Source organism: Abramis brama, assembly GCF_963993115.1.
Source record: "Abramis brama genome assembly, chromosome: 10".
In the NCBI taxonomy this organism is placed as follows: Eukaryota; Metazoa; Chordata; class Actinopteri; order Cypriniformes; family Leuciscidae; genus Abramis; species Abramis brama.
Genome location: NC_139972.1, coordinates 39032771 through 39059783, shown reverse-complemented (window position 1 = coordinate 39059783; position 27013 = coordinate 39032771). Strand labels below are relative to the sequence as shown.

General features: G+C 43.2%; 2 protein-coding genes across 2 annotated transcripts; both read left to right on the top strand.

Annotated features, from left to right (window-relative positions):
- The first annotated feature begins 8934 nt into the window (after window positions 1-8934).
- On the top strand, window positions 8935-12007 carry LOC311090747 (uncharacterized protein). The gene is made up of 4 exons (XM_084126235.1): window positions 8935-9152; window positions 9964-10095; window positions 10366-10503; window positions 10763-12007. The coding sequence occupies exons 1-4, from the start codon at window positions 9068-9070 to the stop codon at window positions 11911-11913; spliced, it is 1506 nt and encodes a 501-aa protein (XP_083982361.1). The 5' UTR covers window positions 8935-9067; the 3' UTR covers window positions 11914-12007.
- An 11658-nt stretch (window positions 12008-23665) lies between these two features.
- Window positions 23666-26796, top strand: LOC311090739 (uncharacterized protein). Its single transcript, XM_084126228.1, has 4 exons — window positions 23666-23884; window positions 24696-24827; window positions 25098-25235; window positions 25495-26796. Exons 1-4 carry the CDS (start codon window positions 23800-23802, stop codon window positions 26700-26702), a joined length of 1563 nt encoding a protein of 520 aa, XP_083982354.1. The 5' UTR covers window positions 23666-23799; the 3' UTR covers window positions 26703-26796.
- The last annotated feature ends 217 nt before the right edge of the window (window positions 26797-27013 follow it).

The following is a 27013-nucleotide window of genomic DNA, read 5'->3' as shown; positions in this document are numbered from 1 at the left end:
ATAGAATAGAATAGAATAGAAAGTGTTAGTATTAGTGGATCAAGTGCTGTCGAAAAAGAAGCGTCTTCAGCAGTTTCTTGAAAGTGGCTATGGACTCAGCAGCTCTGGTTGAGTTAGGGGCCGATCACACCTGACGCGTTTTTCAGGTTCGAAAACGCGAGGTGCACAGCACTTTACATTACACAGAACGAGCAGTGCGCTGCGTTTTTTATGTTGCTAGGCAACCAATGAAACAGCTGTCCTGTCAGTCAAGTAAACGTCAAATCAGCCTTTTATTACCTTTATTTACTTTCTGTTAACATTGTGGTAGTTACGGTTCGTGAAGTCGTTAAGCTCCTGGTAACCCGCGAGAGCACCACAAGTTTATCCTCTATCATCGCACTCTCCTGGCGTTCAAGCAACTGTAGCTTTCATCACTTAAACGGAAGGCCCGCCTCTCAATTCATTCGATTGGACAGTGGAAAAAAACGCGATGACGTCGGGCGCTTTTTCCGCTCGGAGTTGCTTTTTTTTCAACTTCAAAAACGCGAGGCGCAGCGGGCGGTAAAACGCGAGGCGCAGCAGGCGTATAAACAGCGCGCAGAACGGAAACCAATTGAAAATAGGCGCCTCTCACTGCAAAAAACGCGTCAGGTGTGATCGGCCCCTTAGGCAGTTCATTCCACCAGCAGGGAACAGTCATGGTAAAAGTCAGAGAAAGAGATTTTGTGCCTCTTTGAGATGGCACCACAAGACGTCGTTCGCTTGCAGAGCGCAAGTTTCTGGATGGCACATACGTCCGAAGTAATGAGTTTAAGTAAAAGGGAGCAGAGCCAGTGGTTGTTCTGTAGGCAAACGTCAGTGACTTGAATTTGATGCGAGCGGCAACTGGCAACCAGTGCAATTTTTGTGAGGAGAGGAGTGACATGTGCTCTAGCCACTCTAGCTGCGGCATTCTGGATCAGTTGCAGAGGTCTGACCGTGCAAGCTGGAAGACCAGCCAGAGCATTACAATAGTCCAGTCTGGATAGAACTAGCGCTTGGACAAGGAGTTGTGTAGCATGCTCTGATAGGAAGGGCCTGATCCTCCTAATGGCAAATCTACATGACCGGGCAGTTCTAGCAATGTGGTCTGTGAAGTTCAATTGATCATCAATTACAACACCAAGGTTCCTGGCTGACCTTGATGGAGTTATGGATGACGAGTCTAGCTGAATGGTGAAGTTGTGATGAAGTGTTGGGTTGGCCGGGACCACGAGTAGCTCTGTCTTCGCAAGGTTTAGTTGAAGGTGAAATGTTTCGTTGAAATGTCTGTCAGGCAGGCTGAGATACGATCAGCTACCGTCGGATCGTCAGGCTGGAATGAGAGGTAGAGTTGTGTGTCATCAGCGTGTTGTAGTGATAGGAAAAGCCATGTTTCTGAATCACAGATCCTAGTGATGTCATGTAGATGGAGAAGAGAAGTGGTCCAAGCACTGTGCCTGAGGCACTCCAGTAGCTAGATGTTGGGTCTTAGACACCACACCCCTGCACGATACCCTAAAGGACCTACCTGAGAGGTAAGACTTGAACCGTTGGAGTGCGGTTCCTGAGATGCCCTTCATCTTTAGGATTGACAGGAGGATCTGGTGGTTAACTGTGTCAAAGGCAGCAGACAGATCCAGCAGGATGAGAACTGAGGATTTTGTCAGCTGCTCTTGTCAGTCTCAGAGCTTCAGTTACTGAGAGCAGGGCAGTCTCAGTTGAGTGTCCGCTTTTGAAACCAGACTGATTGTTGTCCAAGAGGTTGTTCTGTGTAAGGAAGGAAGAGATCTGGTTGAAAACAACTCGTTCAAGTGTTTTCGCAACGAATGGAAGGAGAGATATCGGTCTGTAATTTTCCAGATGTGCTGGATTTAGAGTGTGTTTCTTAAGCAGTGGGGTAACACGAGCCTGCTTAAATGCTGTGGGAAAGGTACCAGTGTGAAGAGAGGTGTTTATGATGTGTGTGAGTGCGGGTACAAGTGAGGATGAAATAATGACATAATATGTTTATACATTTAATAAATATACTCTTAATCAAATCAAATCAAATCAAGTATATTTGTATAGCGCTTTTCACAATACAGATTGTATCAAAGCAGCTTCACAGTATTAAAATAAAATAATACAACAAAGTTTGTTTCTAGTGGAATTTATTGATTGATAGAATAAAATTAAATATCCCCAAAATATCCCCAACTGAGCAAGCCAAAGGCAACAGTGGCAAGGAACCGAAAAAAAATATATGTTTTTGTTTTTATGTTTGAGCTTTTATATCTCAATATTAATAAGAGTCTGATTAATTCTGAGTCCTGAACTGTAAACTGTCAAGAGTTGGCTTTCTAAATATATGTTGGTTATGTGTCTATTCAGAATGACTTTTTATTTTGGGTATGTCATGTATGCCCCACTTGCCAAACTTGGGTCTGTCAGGTAAGGGGTTAATGCCACAAACTTTAACCTGACAAAGCACGAACACTTTAAGGAGAAATATACCTGTATACCTGTTATATCCCCAGGGTGGCTGTTCCCTGGCAAGAGCCAGGATAGCTCAGTCGGTAGAGCATTAGACTTTTAATCTGAGGGTCCAGGGTTCAAGTCCCTGTTTGGGTGAAGGTCAGACAGTTTGTTGCAGACGTCCCCTAATCACTTGTTGTCCTCTTTCCAGCATTCGAGATGGCTGTTCATTCTCTGCTGCTCACATCCAGAAAAGAATATAGCATCTGACACACTGGCGGGAGTAGTCGTGGCCGAGAGGTTAAGGCGATGGACTTGAAATCCATTGGGGTCTCCCCGCGCAGGTTCGAACCCTGCCGACTACGTGGCTCTCTGTCTGATTGTGACATTCAGGAGCTTTGTACGAGCTGCATTTTTTTCTCTAACACGGAAAACTGGGCAACCCACATCTCTTTTCAAGCCTGAAGTGAGCAGGTTTTTGTCAAGTCAAGTCAAGTCAAGTGTATTTATATAGCGCTTTTCACAATACAGATTGCATCAAAGCAGCTTCACAGCATTAAACCAAAACACAACAAGGTTGTTTCTAGTGTAAATTTATTGATTGATAAAATTAAATTAATATCCCCAAAATATCCCCAACTGAGCAAGCCAAAGGCAACAGTGGCAAGGAACCGAAAACTCCATCAAGTGACCTAATGGTGTCCTAAAACTCCATCAAGTGACCCAATGGAGAAAAAAAACCTTGGGAGAACCCAGGCTCAGTCGGGGGCCAGTTCTCCTCTGGCATTTATGAACTAGAGGCCAGATTGTAGTTTGAACAGTAAGATTTATGTTATATGAATGCCTGGCTGAAGAGATGCGTCTTTAATCTAGTTTTAAACTGGGAGAGCGAGTCTGAGCAACGAACAGTATCAGGAAGGCTATTCCAGAGTTTCGGAGCTAAATGTGAAAATGCTCTCCCTCCTTTGGTGGATCTGGATATCCTAGGTATGACCAAAAGCCTCGAATTTAGTGATCTTAAAGAGCGCGATGGATTATAGGGCGATAGAAGATCCGTTAAATAGACTGGAGCTAAGCCGTTTAGGGCTTTATAAGTCAGTAGCAATACCTTGTAATTGATACGGAACTTTATAGGTAACCAATGCAGTGATGATAAAATCGGTGTTATATGATCATATTTTCTTGATCTAGTAAGAACTCTAGCGGCTGCATTTTGGACTAACTGTAGCTTGTTTATTGAGGATGCAGGACAACCAGCTAATAAAGCATTACAGTAATCTAGTCTCGAGGTCATGAATGCATGAACTAACTTTTCTGCATCGGAAACATATTACGTAGCTTTTGTGTAGGTGAAGGTGTCGTTGAACTCCTTTTTGCCAACACAATATGTTAGCTGAGTGCATCCTCTGCTGCTCACATCCACATTGATGGTTGGCCCCGGTGTCCTCTGCTGCTCACTTCCAGAAAAGAAAATAGCATGTGACTCACTACCACTATCACTGACTCACTTTCAAGAGTAGTCGTGACTGAGAGGTTAAGGCGATGAACTTGAAATCCTTTGGGGTCTCCCTGCGCAGGTTCGAACCCTGCTGACTACGTGGCCCCTTTATCACTTTGTCTGATTGTGACAGGAGTTGTGACGTCCAGGATCTTTGTACAAGATGCTTTTTTTTCTAACACGGAAATTGGGCTCTTTTCAAGCCTGAAGTGGGCATCGTTTCAAAAGGCCCAGATCATCTGTGATTTTGGCCATTCTATTCAGGCTGTCGGAGCAATGGCTTTGGCATCCCCCGACAACTTCACGGCCTTCACGATGTGCAGCTCAAGAGTCGCCGCATTATAATTTATGAAAAAAACATGGATATTAGTGTTTTGAAATGTTGCATTCGTTCTCTTTTAGAAAAGTCAAACAGAAACCTACTCATTATGTCCCAATTGCTCGTTTGTCTAAACCACCTTAGAGTTAGCAACATACCATGAAAAAAAAAACTCCACTCTTTCAATATCAGTGTTCCTAGCTTTGGAAGGAGCAGCCTATCTCTCTCGTCCCTTTATAAATTGTGGTCTTCATCCTTTAATGCCACAAACTTTAAGCTGACAAAGCATGAACACTTTAAGGAGAAAGTGCTGTTATATCCCTAGGGTGGCTGTTCCCTGGCAAAAGCCCGGCTAGCTCAAATGGTAGAGCATCAGACTTTTAATCTGAGGGTCCAGGGTTCCTGTTCGAGCAAAGGTTTGTTGCAGACCTCCCCTAAACTCTTGCTGTGCTCTTCCCAGCCTTTGAGGGAGGTGGTCTTCCTCTTCAAGATAAGATGTGGCAGGGTTATTTCCCAGCATTTGGTGTTGTTTTGCTTACTGTAATGCTTGGTTACTAGGGACTTTAAGCAACAGCTGCTGATGGAACGGCAACGGCAGCCGGAAGTAAGCGTTAACTGCCGTAGCAAAAGAGCGCAAAAATCAATAAGCGACAGTAAAGAGGACGGCGTAGGGGTAATTTAATCATCAGACAAAATACAAAAAAAGGAAGTGATTTTAAAAAGCAAGAGAAGGGTTGCTTTTGGCATTTAATGATATACAGAAACAATTACAATGCCACATAACCTAAAGTATAACATTAACTTTCTTAATCTGTCACGTAGTAACGACTACGGCAAATCAGCTGTTCTCCCGTAGTAGACAGTTACAGTAGAATGTCGCGAGTTAGCAGTTAATGTCTCACGTGCACAATAGAACGACAGAATGCCGTTGCCGTTCCACCAGAGGCTGTTGCTTAAAGTCCCTACTGTCTAAGCAAGCGGTGGTGGGGGACTTTAAGAGAACTGAGCTGAAGCTTGCCGTTGACTCTGTATGTGCAGGCCCGGGGCCAGTGGAAAGATTGCTTTCTTTGTATAGCATTTAGTACTCTGTGTTGTGCCCGCAGCATGCCCAGTCCAAATCCGGATCATGGCAGTCTTTTCGTGTAGGTGAAGACGTCGTTGAACTCCTTTTTGTCAACACAATATTTTCGCCGGGTTGATCCTCTTCTGCATGCTCACATCCACATTGATGGTTGGCCCCGGTGCTCTCTGATGCTCAAATCCAGAAATGAAAATAGCATGTGTAAATATATGAGAAAACTTGTGAAACCCGATCAGACTGGCTTTATCGCCCATAGACAGGGGACTGATAATGTTCGAAGAGCTTTAAACCTCCAAATAGTGGCACAGAAAAGGAACACCCCATCAATGCTTCTCAGCTTGGATGCTGAGAAAGCGTTTGATCGGGTGGACTGGGGCTTCCTACAACAGACATTGAGGCACATGGGCTTTAATGAGACGTTTATAAAATGGGTCCAAACTTTTTATAAAAACCCAAAGTCACGAGTAAGGGTCAATGGGCACTGCTCAAAATTTTTCCCACTGGGACGCGGCACTAGGCAGGGTGAAGTTCTTTCAGCCTCACTATTTGCTTTGAGTATAGAGCCGTTAGCCGAACCGATTAGATCCAATCCTCTCATACAGGGAATAAGAGATGAATCAAATGTTCAGCATAAATTGTCACTTTTCGCTGACGATATTTTATTATTTCTGGAAAACCCTATCACTTCTGTTCCAGCCTTGCTCCACAGTCTTAAGGAGTATAGTATGATATCAGGTTATAAAATTAATACAAACAAATCCGAAGCCTTAATGACTGTTGGGACTTGGCCATTTCAGTTGGATAATCTTGTCTCATTCAGACACTCCAAGCAGGGGTTTAGATATGTTGGAGTAATTCTTACCCCTAAGACTACGCAGTTGTTTTCATCTAACTATGATAAATTGTTAAAGGAAATCAGAACTGATTTAAACAGATGGGATGTACTACCGCTTTCTCTTTTGGGTAGAATTGAATGTATAAGAATGAATATTCTGCCAAGATTATTATTTCTGTTCCAAAACCTCCCTGCTGTTATACCACAATCTACTTTCAAATTTCTAGATAAATTAATGTCAAAATTTATATGGCAGAACAAAAGACCAAGAGTGCGCCTTAAAATTGTAATGTCGCCTAAGGAAAATGGGGGCTTAAATCTACCAAACTTCAAATTGTACTATTGGGCTGCCCAAATAAAAGCTGTGGTGGCATGGATCATTCGTGATCCGGAGTCACAGTGGGTCTCTATGGAAGAATATTCGGTGCCAGGAGTCTCTCTCTCTCAACTCCCATTTCTCAACCTACAGTCTCAGAAAAAAATAAAAATTGCAAATTTATGGGTCAAACATACATTAAAGATTTGAAATAAGGTCCAAAAGCAGTTGAAGGGAAAGACTGCTTTATCTCGAGCTATGACTATTAATAGAAATATTGAGTTCCTTCCATCTTTATCAGACAGCAGAGGCTTTCGGGGATGGGCTGAGAGGGGTCTCCTCACAGTGAATCAATTGTTTGATGGAAATGTAATTAAAACCTTTGCCCAATTAAGAGCGAAATTCAAGTTACCCTCAAGTGATTTATATAAGTATTTTCAAATAAGGAGCTATGTAACAAAACATAATGATTGGGAACTGATCAGAAGAGAGCCTACAAATATAGAGAAGCATTTTATTAATTTGATTGAAAATGGTGGTGTAATGAAAAAACAAATGTCCTTGATGTACAAAAAAATGTTGATTGACATGTCAGATAATACACAACATATAAAACAACAATGGGAAATGGAGCTGAATGTTACCCTGGATGACGATGTTTGGGTTAACATTTGCTCTGGCTGTAATAAGGGTATGGGCAGTCAGGTCTGGAGGGAGTTTGATTGGAAGACGAAAATTAGATTTTTCAGGACTCCGTTAAAATCTTTCCTCACCAAGAGTAGTATGAGTGACAAATGTTGGAGGAACTGTGGATTGGTCGGTGATCAAACTCACATCTTTTGGGACTATCCCACCAGACATAGCTTTTGGAAGGACATTAAGGGCATTTTGGAAAATCTACTAAAAGTGAGGAGTCATCTCTTTTTACTCCCATATCTTTCCAGACAATCTTTCTCAAGACCAAGCATTTCTTCTCCATCTCCTCTTAATGACGGCAAGGAAAATGATAACAATCTGTTGGTTAAAACCTGAGCCACCTACCGTTACGCAATGGACACAAAAGATAAGACAAGTTTATTTAATGGAACGGTTGACAGCACAACTGCAATTAAAAACCCCAGTTTTTGAAAGAAGATGGGGTCCAGTTATTGACTTTCTGAAATAGGACATAAGCCTATGCCTTAAATTGTTTATGTTTCTTATTGTAAATAATGTACGAAGCCCAGTCTCAGGACAATGTTCATGTTTTTTGTGTGTGTGTGTGTGTGTGTGTGTGTGTGTGTGTGTGTGTGTGTGTGTGTGTGTGTGTGTGTGTGTGTGTGTGTGTGTGTGTGTGTGTGTGTGTGTGTGTGTGTGTGTGTGTGTGTGTGTGTGTGTGTGTGTGTGTGTGTGTGTGTGTGTGTGTGTGTGTGTGTGTGTGTGTATTCACAATAAGCATTGGACTCACTGGCAGGAGTAGTCGTGGCCGAGAGGTTAAGGCGATGGACTTCAAATCCATTGGGGTCTCCCCGTGCAGGTTTGAACCCTGCCGACTACATGGCTCCTTGTCACTTTGTCTGTTTGTGACAGGAATTGTGACATCCAGGAGCTTTGTACGAGCTGCTTTTTTCTCTAACACGGAAAACTGGGCAACCCACATCTCTTTTCAAGCCTGAAGTGAGCAGGTTTTTGTGTAGGTGAAGACGTCATTAGTTTATAAATAAGAGTTTTGGCACACCTGTCTGAGTGGCGCTACAAATTCTTCTAAAATCTGATTTTATTTCGGGCATGTTCATATTTCGGGCATCTCACAATAACAATTAAATGTTGTGCTTTTGTAAAATAAGGAAAACAAACAGGGTGCGCTTTCTGCCGTCTCGGTCTCCGTCACAGAAATGAACCAAAACTCGGTCACGATAAGAAATATGTCTATAGAAAGCTTGAGTGAACAAATATTATCTGATTATGCAATCCATATGAAACCATCCAATATTAAAGTGGCTATGATATAACCATGGCTGTGTATTCCCCTATATTCACTACAGTGGCTGGAAACATTGTTTTCATTCATAATTACTTGCATGGATTCACGTCGCAAATCAATCAGCAAAATTCAAATTTTAGACATGCCCCTGTGTCTCTTTGAGTTCAATGCAGATTTAAGCCAGTCTCCAGTAGAGATCCATTTCCTGGAGAGTTTAGGTGTAGGAGTTTAGTCATAATTACAACTTGTAACTTGTGGTAGAACTCCGACTTGTACCACGTGATCGCTGGACTACCTGGCCACTGCAGATTCATTTGCCGTTGATAGTGTTGCCATAAAAACAATCAATCATCTCCTAATTACGGTAATTATTACGACATCCAACCCTAATCAAACACACCTGAACAAGCTAATCAAGGTCTTCAAGATTAGGCTATATTAAGAGGATAGCAAGTGATTAAGTAAGCTACAGGCAAGTGATTTTCATTAGGGTTGGGTTTTTCTTTGTAGTTTTGGGGTCCTTGCTGTCCGCTCCTCCTGACTCACTAATTCAGTGCATCTTCCAGCAGAGTTGATTTTGAGATTGCAGGTCGAGAGGATGACAGCACAAGTGTACTGCTCATTTAGTGCTGTTTTATTGTGTCTGTCTGCTTGTTTGAGCACAACAGACGCTGGAGTCCTAGGTGAGAAGTTCTTTTAGCTTCATTACGCAGCCTGAAGAAGTGCATAAATAAAGTGCCTTACAAAATTTGATTTCAAACACATCTGCTTACAAAAATACAGTACAGACGTCAAGTGGAAGTTCATCTTTGTATGTTGGTTTACTTTTATTAATAAGCAAAGTATAAATATGCAAACTGTCATAAGTTTATGCATTTTTTCATTGTACAAGTAAAACCCATATAATCACTAATAGGCATTTTTGTTTATTGTAAGACAAGAACATTAGTGTTATAATATGGCTACAAAATTGCTACCGGACTGTATCAATCCTGAGTTTAAACTTTAGGCAAAAGTTTTTTGTTTTTATTTGTTTTAAGAAATGCATAAGCCTACAATATAACGTGGAGAGCTAATTATACCCGGTAACTCTGCATTTTATCTATATTTGTTTTGTTTTCTGTTGAGTAGCTTTATTAAAATGCTTAAAAGGAAATGAGGGTGGTCATGGGGATGGTGTCATTTTTGAAGATGTACACCAGTAAATTTGTAGACAACATATTATCTGATGTCCATGCTTTCTATCAGCATTGCACTATTACTCGCTCTACTACAGTGGGGTAGGTTGTAACTGCACTCTCAGTCTTTGAAACCGATTGATGCAGTTTAGTGAAAAATGATAGATTTCTAAGCTACTTGAATTGAAGCAGATAAATGTGTGAATATTATCAAGTTTGAGACTCATTGTAAAACCCCTGACTTGCAAATGCTGAAGCAAACTATTACAGCACTTCCTGGTCTCCCCTAATGATCCTCTTGAATCCTCTTCTGTAGTGTCTGGTCAGTGTCCGGCGACGCTGACGGTCGTGCCCTCCCGACGAGGATGCACTTCTGATAGAGACTGCTCTGGAGGACACAAATGCTGTAAATTTCCCTGTGGGACTGCATGTGTGCCGCCTGTTTTCAGTGAGTTATAATTATTGATGCATGCTATACATCTTCCAGAGAAAACCCTGAGAAAATGTTTTCACTCAGGAATTGCTAGGAAGTTTCACAAATAATTGCAAAGAAACCGCAAGTAACACTTTGAACTAAATGTGAAACTATGAAGTAGATGGACTGAAAATTCCGGTACGATCATCTCTCATTTTTAGTGTTTTTATTTATTTTTCATACAGTGTATGAGACATTCAGTATTCAGTGATGTGGTTTCTCTGTCATGTGTCTCTATAATAGCAAAGGCAGGGGAGTGTCCAAGCACAAATTTTGGAGCGGGACTGTGTGCGGAGTTGTGTTCCTATGACAGTGACTGTCCGAACAATGAGAAATGCTGCTGCAATGGATGTGGACATCAGTGTATGGATCCATTTGCAGGTATTTGTTATAAGTGTTTGGGTCAGCTTCCTCATTTCCGTTTGTCCGTTTTATAATTAATCGTTCTCAATGTAAAAAGTATTCAGCCAATAGCACAGCTTAAAGCACAGGATGGTTTCACAAAATTAATTCATACAATTAATACGACCATGTTTAATAATTAAAGGGGAGTAAAACTTGGTATTTGGGTCTTGTGCTGTATCTGAGACTGAATGCCTCTAAACGGACTGACTAAAGTTGACTATCTGTATCCATCCAGGGAAGCCTGCAGCCGAACCTCCAAAGCCTCCAAGGAAGCCTGCAGCCGAACCTCCAAAGCCTCCAGTAAAGCCTGCAGCCAAGCCTCCAGGGAAGCCAGCAGCCGAACCTCCAAAGCCTCCAGGGAAGCCTCCAGGGAAGCCTGCAGCCGAACTACCTGAGCCGGAGCCTTCTACAGAACTGCCGGAGCCTTCTACCGAACCTCTGGAGCCTTCAGACGAACTGCCAGTGACGCCTGCAGCCGAACCCCCGAAGCCAGCAGCCGAACCTCCAAGGCCTCCAGGGAAGCCAGCAGCCGAACCTCCAAAGCCTCCAGGGAAGCCTCCAGGGAAGCCAGCAGCCGAACCTCCAAAGCCTCCAGGGAAGCCTCCAGGGAAGCCAGCAGCCGAACCTCCAAAGCCTCCAGGGAAGCCTCCAGGGAAGCCAGCAGCCGAACCTCCAAAGCCTCCAGGGAAGCCTCCAGGGAAGCCTGCAGCCGAACTACCTGAGCCGGAGCCTTCTACAGAACTGCCGGAGCCTTCTATCGAACCTCTGGAGCCTTCAGACGAACTGCCAGTGACGCCTGCAGCCGAACCTCCAAGGCCTCCAGGGAAGCCAGCAGCCGAACCTCCAAAGCCTCCAGGGAGGCCTCCAGGGAAGCCAGCAGCCGAACCTCCAAAGCCTCCAGGGAAGCCTCCAGGGAAGCCAGCAGCCGAACCTCCAAAGCCTCCAGGGAAGCCAGCAGCCGAACCTCCAAAGCCTCCAGGGAAGCCTCCAGGGAAGCCAGCAGCCGAACCTCCAAAGCCTCCAGGGAAGCCAGCAGCCGAACCTCCAAAGCCTCCAGGGAAGCCAGCAGCCGAACCTCCAAAGCCTCCAGGGAAGCCTGCAGCCGAACTACCTGAGCCGGAGCCTTCTACCGAACCTCTGGAGCCTTCAAACGAACTTCCAGTGACGCCTGCAGCCGAACCCCCGAAGCCTGCAGCCGAACCTCCAAAGCCTCCAGGGAAGCCTGCAGCCGAACCTCCAAAGCCTCCAGGGAAGCCTCCAGGGAAGCCTGCAGCCGAACCTCCAAAGCCTCCAGGGAAGCCTGCAGCCGAACCGCCCAAGGCTCCAGTGAAGCCTGCAGCTGAACCGCCAACTTACCCTTATGGCCAATGTCCTGGCCATAAGTAATGTGGCTATGCATGCTGTTAACTGTGCTGATTTAACCATTGGATGTATGGTGTGTTTATCACCCTGTTTATCACCAAATAAATCTCACTTCTAAGGCCATTTTCCTCTCTTTTATTTAAGTGAGAAAATTAGGAATTAGATTTTTGTATTCCAGTGTTAATTTGGCTGTTCTCTCACATAATGGCTCATTGGAATCAATGCATGAGATCCCACCCTCCAAAGCCACGCCTCCTTCAAAACGCTTGAGCACAGCAGAGTCTGTAAAGTGTCACGAGACAAAAGACTGCACCAAGTTGCCTCGTGTCTAAAATGCATAACATTACAGTGATAACGAATGTAAATAACTTGCAGTGCTCTAGTTGTACCACCTGACTGATGCAGATTCATTTTGGCATTGACCTGGAAACGTCTGAATCCAAATGCAATGATTGGACAAACAATTCTATTATTGATTGCTATAGGATCTGAAGTTTCAACCAGTATTGCCTCTTGACCAATAGTCTTCTGCTTTCTGCTGAAGCATTTTAGTGAAATTGTGTCTTCTAGTGGTCATTTTAGGAAGTTGCAACTTCAAGCCTACTAACAGATGATCCCTTTAGTTACCTGCGACCAAATGAGTTCTGAATGCCTGTAATGCCGAGTTCACACTGCACAATTTTCAGAGTAGTCGGGTCACTGTTCTTTTCACACTGCACGACTATCTGGGGTAACGTCCAGTTGCTGCTGTGTGCGCACTGCACGATGCACCAATGACAGGGGGTTTCACACTGCATGACTTGACAAAAGAAAGAATCGCTGACAACCGTCTGGTCTGCAAACTGCGTTTCACAACCAAACCCACGCGAGAAGTGATAAGGAAATAATGCAAGATCATTAAATGGTTATTAAAAAATATAGCCTGCAAAAAGATTTGCAATCCAAATTGTCTGTACGCTAATTTGCAGCAAAAAGGAGAGAAAAAAAACAATTATGCTTGGGGAGACGAGGGGAGCAAGAATTGTGTGTTAATTGTGCAAAGAGAGTTGGGGGTAAATAATTTTACAATGTGCTACTGTTGCTGCTGGTCAAGCAAATGTTTGTGCTTTGTTTCTGTTAAAATACTGATATTCTGGTCTATAACTCTTCCCCAAACATCCAGCTGTCCTGTAGTTTTCAGTCAGAACACATTACCACAGCAGGATTTTGAATCGCAGACAGGTCCAGATATTTAACATGCCAAATATCTCACGGGCGTTGGCGACTCATCGATGATTCTCTCAGATCGCGTCGTTGATAATTCACACTGCGTGATTGTCACTCGCGTGAACGAGCACCGATTGCCTATGATTTCGGGCATTTGTTGGCGATCTTCCAAAACCTGTCGGCGAATGAAAATCGTTCAGTGTGAACTCGGCACTGATCCTGTAAAACAGCCCTTCAAATGAGTGACGTTAATCACCTAGATTTAGCTCATTGCAAACAATGTAAGAGTCTGGAATAGAAGTGGAAAGTGCTTGATTTCTTGAACATCCTCACCTTTCTTGATTTTGACATTTTCTTTGCACACTGAACAAAAGAACATCCTTTATTTCAGTAAAAAACTAATGATTTATCATCAAATTAAAAAAGGTTTCTCACTGTCATATTAACATACAATCTCTTGTGAAATAAGTGCACTTAATTGTATTGTGTAGTGTAATTCAAATGTTAAAAATAATCTATTTTAAAAAAAAAACTGTACTTACAGATGAAATAATATTAATACTTAATAAGGCCGCTTAAGAGCACTTAAAGACCCACTGAAGTGCCTTGAAACGCGCAGCATTTTTCAGTGTTGACGTAATTTCCACTGAAACAGGGAGACAGGACGGGACATATTGAGCAGCTCCTCCCCTTTTTAAAATTGGCAATAGCGTTTCTTTTACATTACAGCTTGGCCAGAGCCGTCGAGCTGAATATGTTAGCTCCGCGATCATCCCAGCCCTCCTTCACACACCACGGGCCCCCCTTACGCGTCAAAGATCGCAGATGGCCACAGATTATTGTTGTTCAACATTCACTACCCATTAAAACTTCACACTCTTACTTGATCTGGACAAACTGACAGAAAGATTTAAGACACTAGCTTTGATATTTGACCACTGTTTATGTTAAAACATTCATTTCTTAATTTATGTCAGGAATGCAAAATAATTCATCTGTAACATTCATTATTTTGAATAGAATGTCATCACTCATATGTAGTCAGTAATGTCTTCTCCGGTTTATCTGTGTTTACGTGCATGCACTAGACAGTTCGACAGCCCCGATAAGGCTCTTATTTCTTATTATTAATTTGTTAAAAGAATTCACATAAGGTCCCAAGAATAGTTTTTCTTTGTTTTGTTTTGTTTTTTAGAAAGACTTAAGATAATAGGTGGATTATTCATGTAAAGTGGGATGAAAGAAGTGTAGATGGCCAAGCCATAATGGCAGAATAAAGAGGTGTCAAAGGTTCGTCGATTGACTACAATAAAGCATGAATGGGCCAGTTCTCCTCACCAGACATTAGTCATAGACTGTAAATGGGTGATTACAGGGCAATAACATATTTGATTAGCATCTCATCAGCCTTCTCTAAAAAACTCCCCTGACATCATCTTAGAAATGAGAACAATAGAAGCAGTTAAACTAACAGTAGGACAACAATATGCAAGTGCTATGACCCTTCTCAGTTTAATCTAACGCAGTAAATGTTAATACAATTTTTTTATATAGAATAGAATAGAATAGAATAGAATAGAAAGTGTTAGTATTAGTGGATCAAGTGCTGTCGAAAAAGAAGCGTCTTCAGCAGTTTCTTGAAAGTGGCTATGGACTCAGCAGCTCTGGTTGAGTTAGGGGCCGATCACACCTGACGCTTTTTTCAGGTTCGAAAACGCGAGGTGCACAGCACTTTACATTACACAGAACGAGCAGTGCGCTGCGTTTTTTATGTTGCTAGGCAACCAATGAAACAGCTGTCCTGTCAGTCAAGTAAACGTCAAATCAGCCTTTTATTACCTTTATTTACTTTCTGTTAACATTGTGGTAGTTACGGTTCGTGAAGTCGTTAAGCTCCTGGTAACCCGCGAGAGCACCACAAGTTTATCCTCTATCATCGCACTCTCCTGGCGTTCAAGCAACTGTAGCTTTCATCACTTAAACGGAAGGCCCGCCTCTCAATTCATTCGATTGGACAGTGGAAAAAAACGCGATGACGTCGGGCGCTTTTTCCGCTCGGAGTTGCTTTTTTTTCAACTTCAAAAACGCGAGGCGCAGCGGGCGGTAAAACGCGAGGCGCAGCAGGCGTATAAACAGCGCGCAGAACGCTCACTGCCATAGGAAACCAATTGAAAATAGGCGCCTCTCACTGCAAAAAACGCGTCAGGTGTGATCGGCCCCTTAGGCAGTTCATTCCACCAGCAGGGAACAGTCATGGTAAAAGTCAGAGAAAGAGATTTTGTGCCTCTTTGAGATGGCACCACAAGACGTCGTTCGCTTGCAGAGCGCAAGTTTCTGGATGGCACATACGTCCGAAGTAATGAGTTTAAGTAAAAGGGAGCAGAGCCAGTGGTTGTTCTGTAGGCAAACGTCAGTGACTTGAATTTGATGCGAGCGGCAACTGGCAACCAGTGCAATTTTTGTGAGGAGAGGAGTGACATGTGCTCTAGCCACTCTAGCTGCGGCATTCTGGATCAGTTGCAGAGGTCTGACCGTGCAAGCTGGAAGACCAGCCAGAGCATTACAATAGTCCAGTCTGGATAGAACTAGCGCTTGGACAAGGAGTTGTGTAGCATGCTCTGATAGGAAGGGCCTGATCCTCCTAATGGCAAATCTACATGACCGGGCAGTTCTAGCAATGTGGTCTGTGAAGTTCAATTGATCATCAATTACAACACCAAGGTTCCTGGCTGACCTTGATGGAGTTATGGATGACGAGTCTAGCTGAATGGTGAAGTTGTGATGAAGTGTTGGGTTGGCCGGGACCACGAGTAGCTCTGTCTTCGCAAGGTTTAGTTGAAGGTGAAATGTTTCGTTGAAATGTCTGTCAGGCAGGCTGAGATACGATCAGCTACCGTCGGATCGTCAGGCTGGAATGAGAGGTAGAGTTGTGTGTCATCAGCGTGTTGTAGTGATAGGAAAAGCCATGTTTCTGAATCACAGATCCTAGTGATGTCATGTAGATGGAGAAGAGAAGTGGTCCAAGCACTGTGCCTGAGGCACTCCAGTAGCTAGATGTTGGGTCTTAGACACCACACCCCTGCACGATACCCTAAAGGACCTACCTGAGAGGTAAGACTTGAACCGTTGGAGTGCGGTTCCTGAGATGCCCTTCATCTTTAGGATTGACAGGAGGATCTGGTGGTTAACTGTGTCAAAGGCAGCAGACAGATCCAGCAGGATGAGAACTGAGGATTTTGTCAGCTGCTCTTGTCAGTCTCAGAGCTTCAGTTACTGAGAGCAGGGCAGTCTCAGTTGAGTGTCCGCTTTTGAAACCAGACTGATTGTTGTCCAAGAGGTTGTTCTGTGTAAGGAAGGAAGAGATCTGGTTGAAAACAACTCGTTCAAGTGTTTTCGCAACGAATGGAAGGAGAGATATCGGTCTGTAATTTTCCAGATGTGCTGGATTTAGAGTGTGTTTCTTAAGCAGTGGGGTAACACGAGCCTGCTTAAATGCTGTGGGAAAGGTACCAGTGTGAAGAGAGGTGTTTATGATGTGTGTGAGTGCGGGTACAAGTGAGGATGAAATAATGACATAATATGTTTATACATTTAATAAATATACTCTTAATCAAATCAAATCAAATCAAGTATATTTGTATAGCGCTTTTCACAATACAGATTGTATCAAAGCAGCTTCACAGTATTAAAATAAAATAATACAACAAAGTTTGTTTCTAGTGGAATTTATTGATTGATAGAATAAAATTAAATATCCCCAAAATATCCCCAACTGAGCAAGCCAAAGGCAACAGTGGCAAGGAACCGAAAAAAAAATATATGTTTTTGTTTTTATGTTTGAGCTTTTATATCTCAATATTAATAAGAGTCTGATTAATTCTGAGTCCTGAACTGTAAACTGTCAAGAGTTGGCTTTCTAAATATATGTTGGTTATGTGTCTATTCAGAATGACTTTTTATTTTGGGTATGTCATGTATGCCCCACTTGCCAAACTTGGGTCTGTCAGGTAAGGGGTTAATGCCACAAACTTTAACCTGACAAAGCACGAACACTTTAAGGAGAAATATACCTGTATACCTGTTATATCCCCAGGGTGGCTGTTCCCTGGCAAGAGCCAGGATAGCTCAGTCGGTAGAGCATTAGACTTTTAATCTGAGGGTCCAGGGTTCAAGTCCCTGTTTGGGTGAAGGTCAGACAGTTTGTTGCAGACGTCCCCTAATCACTTGTTGTCCTCTTTCCAGCATTCGAGATGGCTGTTCATTCTCTGCTGCTCACATCCAGAAAAGAATATAGCATCTGACACACTGGCGGGAGTAGTCGTGGCCGAGAGGTTAAGGCGATGGACTTGAAATCCATTGGGGTCTCCCCGCGCAGGTTCGAACCCTGCCGACTACGTGGCTCTCTGTCTGATTGTGACATTCAGGAGCTTTGTACGAGCTGCATTTTTTTCTCTAACACGGAAAACTGGGCAACCCACATCTCTTTTCAAGCCTGAAGTGAGCAGGTTTTTGTCAAGTCAAGTCAAGTCAAGTGTATTTATATAGCGCTTTTCACAATACAGATTGCATCAAAGCAGCTTCACAGCATTAAACCAAAACACAACAAGGTTGTTTCTAGTGTAAATTTATTGATTGATAAAATTAAATTAATATCCCCAAAATATCCCCAACTGAGCAAGCCAAAGGCAACAGTGGCAAGGAACCGAAAACTCCATCAAGTGACCTAATGGTGTCCTAAAACTCCATCAAGTGACCCAATGGAGAAAAAAAACCTTGGGAGAACCCAGGCTCAGTCGGGGGCCAGTTCTCCTCTGGCATTTATGAACTAGAGGCCAGATTGTAGTTTGAACAGTAAGATTTATGTTATATGAATGCCTGGCTGAAGAGATGCGTCTTTAATCTAGTTTTAAACTGGGAGAGCGAGTCTGAGCAACGAACAGTATCAGGAAGGCTATTCCAGAGTTTCGGAGCTAAATGTGAAAATGCTCTCCCTCCTTTGGTGGATCTGGATATCCTAGGTATGACCAAAAGCCTCGAATTTAGTGATCTTAAAGAGCGCGATGGATTATAGGGCGATAGAAGATCCGTTAAATAGACTGGAGCTAAGCCGTTTAGGGCTTTATAAGTCAGTAGCAATACCTTGTAATTGATACGGAACTTTATAGGTAACCAATGCAGTGATGATAAAATCGGTGTTATATGATCATATTTTCTTGATCTAGTAAGAACTCTAGCGGCTGCATTTTGGACTAACTGTAGCTTGTTTATTGAGGATGCAGGACAACCAGCTAATAAAGCATTACAGTAATCTAGTCTCGAGGTCATGAATGCATGAACTAACTTTTCTGCATCGGAAACATATTACGTAGCTTTTGTGTAGGTGAAGGTGTCGTTGAACTCCTTTTTGCCAACACAATATGTTAGCTGAGTGCATCCTCTGCTGCTCACATCCACATTGATGGTTGGCCCCGGTGTCCTCTGCTGCTCACTTCCAGAAAAGAAAATAGCATGTGACTCACTACCACTATCACTGACTCACTTTCAAGAGTAGTCGTGACTGAGAGGTTAAGGCGATGAACTTGAAATCCTTTGGGGTCTCCCTGCGCAGGTTCGAACCCTGCTGACTACGTGGCCCCTTTATCACTTTGTCTGATTGTGACAGGAGTTGTGACGTCCAGGATCTTTGTACAAGATGCTTTTTTTTCTAACACGGAAATTGGGCTCTTTTCAAGCCTGAAGTGGGCATCGTTTCAAAAGGCCCAGATCATCTGTGATTTTGGCCATTCTATTCAGGCTGTCGGAGCAATGGCTTTGGCATCCCCCGACAACTTCACGGCCTTCACGATGTGCAGCTCAAGAGTCGCCGCATTATAATTTATGAAAAAAACATGGATATTAGTGTTTTGAAATGTTGCATTCGTTCTCTTTTAGAAAAGTCAAACAGAAACCTACTCATTATGTCCCAATTGCTCGTTTGTCTAAACCACCTTAGAGTTAGCAACATACCATGAAAAAAAAAACTCCACTCTTTCAATATCAGTGTTCCTAGCTTTGGAAGGAGCAGCCTATCTCTCTCGTCCCTTTATAAATTGTGGTCTTCATCCTTTAATGCCACAAACTTTAAGCTGACAAAGCATGAACACTTTAAGGAGAAAGTGCTGTTATATCCCTAGGGTGGCTGTTCCCTGGCAAAAGCCCGGCTAGCTCAAATGGTAGAGCATCAGACTTTTAATCTGAGGGTCCAGGGTTCCTGTTCGAGCAAAGGTTTGTTGCAGACCTCCCCTAAACTCTTGCTGTGCTCTTCCCAGCCTTTGAGGGAGGTGGTCTTCCTCTTCAAGATAAGATGTGGCAGGGTTATTTCCCAGCATTTGGTGTTGTTTTGCTTACTGTAATGCTTGGTTACTAGGGACTTTAAGCAACAGCTGCTGATGGAACGGCAACGGCAGCCGGAAGTAAGCGTTAACTGCCGTAGCAAAAGAGCGCAAAAATCAATAAGCGACAGTAAAGAGGACGGCGTAGGGGTAATTTAATCATCAGACAAAATACAAAAAAAGGAAGTGATTTTAAAAAGCAAGAGAAGGGTTGCTTTTGGCATTTAATGATATACAGAAACAATTACAATGCCACATAACCTAAAGTATAACATTAACTTTCTTAATCTGTCACGTAGTAACGACTACGGCAAATCAGCTGTTCTCCCGTAGTAGACAGTTACAGTAGAATGTCGCGAGTTAGCAGTTAATGTCTCACGTGCACAATAGAACGACAGAATGCCGTTGCCGTTCCACCAGAGGCTGTTGCTTAAAGTCCCTACTGTCTAAGCAAGCGGTGGTGGGGGACTTTAAGAGAACTGAGCTGAAGCTTGCCGTTGACTCTGTATGTGCAGGCCCGGGGCCAGTGGAAAGATTGCTTTCTTTGTATAGCATTTAGTACTCTGTGTTGTGCCCGCAGCATGCCCAGTCCAAATCCGGATCATGGCAGTCTTTTCGTGTAGGTGAAGACGTCGTTGAACTCCTTTTTGTCAACACAATATTTTCGCCGGGTTGATCCTCTTCTGCATGCTCACATCCACATTGATGGTTGGCCCCGGTGCTCTCTGATGCTCAAATCCAGAAATGAAAATAGCATGTGTAAATATATGAGAAAACTTGTGAAACCCGATCAGACTGGCTTTATCGCCCATAGACAGGGGACTGATAATGTTCGAAGAGCTTTAAACCTCCAAATAGTGGCACAGAAAAGGAACACCCCATCAATGCTTCTCAGCTTGGATGCTGAGAAAGCGTTTGATCGGGTGGACTGGGGCTTCCTACAACAGACATTGAGGCACATGGGCTTTAATGAGACGTTTATAAAATGGGTCCAAACTTTTTATAAAAACCCAAAGTCACGAGTAAGGGTCAATGGGCACTGCTCAAAATTTTTCCCACTGGGACGCGGCACTAGGCAGGGTGAAGTTCTTTCAGCCTCACTATTTGCTTTGAGTATAGAGCCGTTAGCCGAACCGATTAGATCCAATCCTCTCATACAGGGAATAAGAGATGAATCAAATGTTCAGCATAAATTGTCACTTTTCGCTGACGATATTTTATTATTTCTGGAAAACCCTATCACTTCTGTTCCAGCCTTGCTCCACAGTCTTAAGGAGTATAGTATGATATCAGGTTATAAAATTAATACAAACAAATCCGAAGCCTTAATGACTGTTGGGACTTGGCCATTTCAGTTGGATAATCTTGTCTCATTCAGACACTCCAAGCAGGGGTTTAGATATGTTGGAGTAATTCTTACCCCTAAGACTACGCAGTTGTTTTCATCTAACTATGATAAATTGTTAAAGGAAATCAGAACTGATTTAAACAGATGGGATGTACTACCGCTTTCTCTTTTGGGTAGAATTGAATGTATAAGAATGAATATTCTGCCAAGATTATTATTTCTGTTCCAAAACCTCCCTGCTGTTATACCACAATCTACTTTCAAATTTCTAGATAAATTAATGTCAAAATTTATATGGCAGAACAAAAGACCAAGAGTGCGCCTTAAAATTGTAATGTCGCCTAAGGAAAATGGGGGCTTAAATCTACCAAACTTCAAATTGTACTATTGGGCTGCCCAAATAAAAGCTGTGGTGGCATGGATCATTCGTGATCCGGAGTCACAGTGGGTCTCTATGGAAGAATATTCGGTGCCAGGAGTCTCTCTCTCTCAACTCCCATTTCTCAACCTACAGTCTCAGAAAAAAATAAAAATTGCAAATTTATGGGTCAAACATACATTAAAGATTTGAAATAAGGTCCAAAAGCAGTTGAAGGGAAAGACTGCTTTATCTCGAGCTATGACTATTAATAGAAATATTGAGTTCCTTCCATCTTTATCAGACAGCAGAGGCTTTCGGGGATGGGCTGAGAGGGGTCTCCTCACAGTGAATCAATTGTTTGATGGAAATGTAATTAAAACCTTTGCCCAATTAAGAGCGAAATTCAAGTTACCCTCAAGTGATTTATATAAGTATTTTCAAATAAGGAGCTATGTAACAAAACATAATGATTGGGAACTGATCAGAAGAGAGCCTACAAATATAGAGAAGCATTTTATTAATTTGATTGAAAATGGTGGTGTAATGAAAAAACAAATGTCCTTGATGTACAAAAAAATGTTGATTGACATGTCAGATAATACACAACATATAAAACAACAATGGGAAATGGAGCTGAATGTTACCCTGGATGACGATGTTTGGGTTAACATTTGCTCTGGCTGTAATAAGGGTATGGGCAGTCAGGTCTGGAGGGAGTTTGATTGGAAGACGAAAATTAGATTTTTCAGGACTCCGTTAAAATCTTTCCTCACCAAGAGTAGTATGAGTGACAAATGTTGGAGGAACTGTGGATTGGTCGGTGATCAAACTCACATCTTTTGGGACTATCCCACCAGACATAGCTTTTTGAAGGACATTAAGGGCATTTTGGAAAATCTACTAAAAGTGAGGAGTCATCTCTTTTTACTCCCAAATATTTTTACTGGATATCTTTCCAGACAATCTTTCTCAAGACCAAGCATTTCTTCTCCATCTCCTCTTAATGACGGCAAGGAAAATGATAACAATCTGTTGGTTAAAACCTGAGCCACCTACCGTTACGCAATGGACACAAAAGATAAGACAAGTTTATTTAATGGAACGGTTGACAGCACAACTGCAATTAAAAACCCCAGTTTTTGAAAGAAGATGGGGTCCAGTTATTGACTTTCTGAAATAGGACATAAGCCTATGCCTTAAATTGTTTATGTTTCTGATAGTAAATAATGTATGAAGCCCAGTCTCAGGACAATGTTTTTTGTGTGTGTGTGTGTGTGTGTGTGTGTGTGTGTGTGTGTGTGTGTGTGTGTGTGTGTGTGTGTGTGTGTGTGTGTGTGTGTGTGTGTGTGTGTGTGTGTGTGTGTGTGTGTGTGTGTGTGTGTGTGTGTGTGTGTGTGTGTGTGTGTGTGTGTGTGTGTGTGTGTGTGTGTGTGTGTGTGTGTGTGTGTGTGTGTGTGTGTGTGTGTGTGTGTGTGTGTGTGTGTATTCACAATAAGCATTGGACTCACTGGCAGGAGTAGTCGTGGCCGAGAGGTTAAGGCGATGGACTTCAAATCCATTGGGGTCTCCCCGTGCAGGTTTGAACCCTGCCGACTACATGGCTCCTTGTCACTTTGTCTGTTTGTGACAGGAATTGTGACATCCAGGAGCTTTGTACGAGCTGCTTTTTTCTCTAACACGGAAAACTGGGCAACCCACATCTCTTTTCAAGCCTGAAGTGAGCAGGTTTTTGTGTAGGTGAAGATGTCATTAGTTTATAAATAAGAGTTTTGGCACACCTGTCTGAGTGGCGCTACAAATTCTTCTAAAATCTGATTTTATTTCGGGCATGTTCATATTTCGGGCATCTCACAATAACAATTAAATGTTGTGCTTTTGTAAAATAAGGAAAACAAACAGGGTGCGCTTTCTGCCGTCTCGGTCTCTCCGTCACAGAAATGAACCAAAACTCGGTCACGATAAGAAATATGTCTATAGAAAGCTTGAGTGAACAAATATTATCTGATTATGCAATCCATATAAAACCATCCAATATTAAAGTGGCTATGATATAACCATGGCTGTGTATTCCCCTATATTCACTACAGTGGCTGGAAACATTGTTTTCATTCATAATTACTTGCATGGATTCACGTCGCAAATCAATCAGCAAAATTCAAATTTTAGACATGCCCCTGTGTCTCTTTGAGTTCAATGCAGATTTAAGCCAGTCTCCAGTAGAGATCCATTTCCTGGAGAGTTTAGGTGTAGGAGTTTAGTCATAATTACAACTTGTAACTTGTGGTAGAACTCCGACTTGTACCACGTGATCGCTGGACTACCTGGCCACTGCAGATTCATTTGCCGTTGATAGTGTTGCCATAAAAACAATCAATCATCTCCTAATTACGGTAATTATTACGACATCCAACCCTAATCAAACACACCTGAACAAGCTAATCAAGGTCTTCAAGATTAGGCTATATTAAGAGGATAGCAAGTGATTAAGTAAGCTACAGGCAAGTGATTTTCATTAGGGTTGGGTTTTTCTTTGTAGTTTTGGGGTCCTTGCTGTCCGCTCCTCCTGACTCACTAATTCAGTGCATCTTCCAGCAGAGTTGATTTTGAGATTGCAGGTCAAGAGGATGACAGCACAAGTGTACTGCTCATTTAGTGCTGTTTTATTGTGTCTGTCTGCTTGTTTGAGCACAACAGACGCTGGAGTCCTAGGTGAGAAGTTCTTTTAGCTTCATTACGCAGCCTGAAGAAGTGCATAAATAAAGTGCCTTACAAAATTTGATTTCAAACACATCTGCTTACAAAAATACAGTACAGACGTCAAGTGGAAGTTCATCTTTGTATGTTGGTTTACTTTTATTAATAAGCAAAGTATAAATATGCAAACTGTCATAAGTTTATGCATTTTTTCATTGTACAAGTAAAACCCATATAATCACTAATAGGCATTTTTGTTTATTGTAAGACAAGAACATTAGTGTTATAATATGGCTACAAAATTGCTACCGGACTGTATCAATCCTGAGTTTAAACTTTAGGCAAAAGTTTTTTGTTTTTATTTGTTTTAAGAAATGCATAAGCCTACAATATAACGTGGAGAGCTAATTATACCCGGTAACTCTGCATTTTATCTATATTTGTTTTGTTTTCTGTTGAGTAGCTTTATTAAAATGCTTAAAAGGAAATGAGGGTGGTCATGGGGATGGTGTCATTTTTGAAGATGTACACCAGTAAATTTGTAGACAACATATTATCTGATGTCCATGCTTTCTATCAGCATTGCACTATTACTCGCTCTACTACAGTGGGGTAGGTTGTAACTGCACTCTCAGTCTTTGAAACCGATTGATGCAGTTTAGTGAAAAATGATAGATTTCTAAGCTACTTGAATTGAAGCAGATAAATGTGTGAATATTATCAAGTTTGAGACTCATTGTAAAACCCCTGACTTGCAAATGCTGAAGCAAACTATTACAGCACTTCCTGGTCTCCCCTAATGATCCTCTTGAATCCTCTTCTGTAGTGTCTGGTCAGTGTCCGGCGACGCTGACGGTCGTGCCCTCCCGACGAGGATGCACTTCTGATAGAGACTGCTCTGGAGGACACAAATGCTGTAAATTTCCCTGTGGGACTGCATGTGTGCCGCCTGTTTTCAGTGAGTTATAATTATTGATGCATGCTATACATCTTCCAGAGAAAACCCTGAGAAAATGTTTTCACTCAGGAATTGCTAGGAAGTTTCACAAATAATTGCAAAGAAACCGCAAGTAACACTTTGAACTAAATGTGAAACTATGAAGTAGATGGACTGAAAATTCCGGTACGATCATCTCTCATTTTTAGTGTTTTTATTTATTTTTCATACAGTGTATGAGACATTCAGTATTCAGTGATGTGGTTTCTCTGTCATGTGTCTCTATAATAGCAAAGGCAGGGGAGTGTCCAAGCACAAATTTTGGAGCGGGACTGTGTGCGGAGTTGTGTTCCTATGACAGTGACTGTCCGAACAATGAGAAATGCTGCTGCAATGGATGTGGACATCAGTGTATGGATCCATTTGCAGGTATTTGTTATAAGTGTTTGGGTCAGCTTCCTCATTTCCGTTTGTCCGTTTTATAATTAATCGTTCTCAATGTAAAAAGTATTCAGCCAATAGCACAGCTTAAAGCACAGGATGGTTTCACAAAATTAATTCATACAATTAATACGACCATGTTTAATAATTAAAGGGGAGTAAAACTTGGTATTTGGGTCTTGTGCTGTATCTGAGACTGAATGCCTCTAAACGGACTGACTAAAGTTGACTATCTGTATCCATCCAGGGAAGCCTGCAGCCGAACCTCCAAAGCCTCCAAGGAAGCCTGCAGCCGAACCTCCAAAGCCTCCAGTAAAGCCTGCAGCCGAACCTCCAGGGAAGCCTCCAGGGAAGCCAGCAGCCGAACCTCCAAAGCCTCCAGGGAAGCCTCCAGGGAAGCCTGCAGCCGAACTACCTGAGCCGGAGCCTTCTACAGAACTGCCGGAGCCTTCTACCGAACCTCTGGAGCCTTCAGACGAACTGCCAGTGACGCCTGCAGCCGAACCTCCAAGGCCTCCAGGGAAGCCAGCAGCCGAACCTCCAAAGCCTCCAGGGAAGCCTCCAGGGAAGCCAGCAGCCGAACCTCCAAAGCCTCCAGGGAAGCCTCCAGGGAAGCCAGCAGCCGAACCTCCAAAGCCTCCAGGGAAGCCAGCAGCCGAACCTCCAAAGCCTCCAGGGAAGCCAGCAGCCGAACCTCCAAAGCCTCCAGGGAAGCCAGCAGCCGAACCTCCAAAGCCTCCAGGGAAGCCTCCAGGGAAGCCAGCAGCCGAACCTCCAAAGCCTCCAGGGAAGCCTCCAGGGAAGCCTGCAGCCGAACTACCTGAGCCGGAGCCTTCTACAGAACTGCCGGAGCCTTCTACCGAACCTCTGGAGCCTTCAGACGAACTGCCAGTGACGCCTGCAGCCGAACCTCCAAGGCCTCCAGGGAAGCCAGCAGCCGAACCTCCAAAGCCTCCAGGGAGGCCTCCAGGGAAGCCAGCAGCCGAACCTCCAAAGCCTCCAGGGAAGCCTCCAGGGAAGCCAGCAGCCGAACCTCCAAAGCCTCCAGGGAAGCCAGCAGCCGAACCTCCAAAGCCTCCAGGGAAGCCAGCAGCCGAACCTCCAAAGCCTCCAGGGAAGCCAGCAGCCGAACCTCCAAAGCCTCCAGGGAAGCCTCCAGGGAAGCCTGCAGCCGAACTACCTGAGCCGGAGCCTTCTACCGAACCTCTGGAGCCTTCAAACGAACTTCCAGTGACGCCTGCAGCCGAACCCCCGAAGCCTGCAGCCGAACCTCCAAAGCCTCCAGGGAAGCCTGCAGCCGAACCTCCAAAGCCTCCAGGGAAGCCTCCAGGGAAGCCTGCAGCCGAACCTCCAAAGCCTCCAGGGAAGCCTGCAGTCGAACCGCCCAAGGCTCCAGTGAAGCCTGCAGCTGAACCGCCAACTTACCCTTATGGCCAATGTCCTGGCCATAAGTAATGTGGCTATGCATGCTGTTAACTGTGCTGATTTAACCATTGGATGTATGGTGTGTTTATCACCCTGTTTATCACCAAATAAATCTCACTTCTAAGGCCATTTTCCTCTCTTTTATTTAAGTGAGAAAATTAGGAATTAGATTTTTGTATTCCAGTGTTAATTTGGCTGTTCTCTCACATAATGGCTCATTGGAATCAATGCATGAGATCCCACCCTCCAAAGCCACGCCTCCTTCAAAACGCTTGAGCACAGCAGAGTCTGTAAAGTGTCACGAGACAAAAGACTGCACCAAGTTGCCTCGTGTCTAAAAT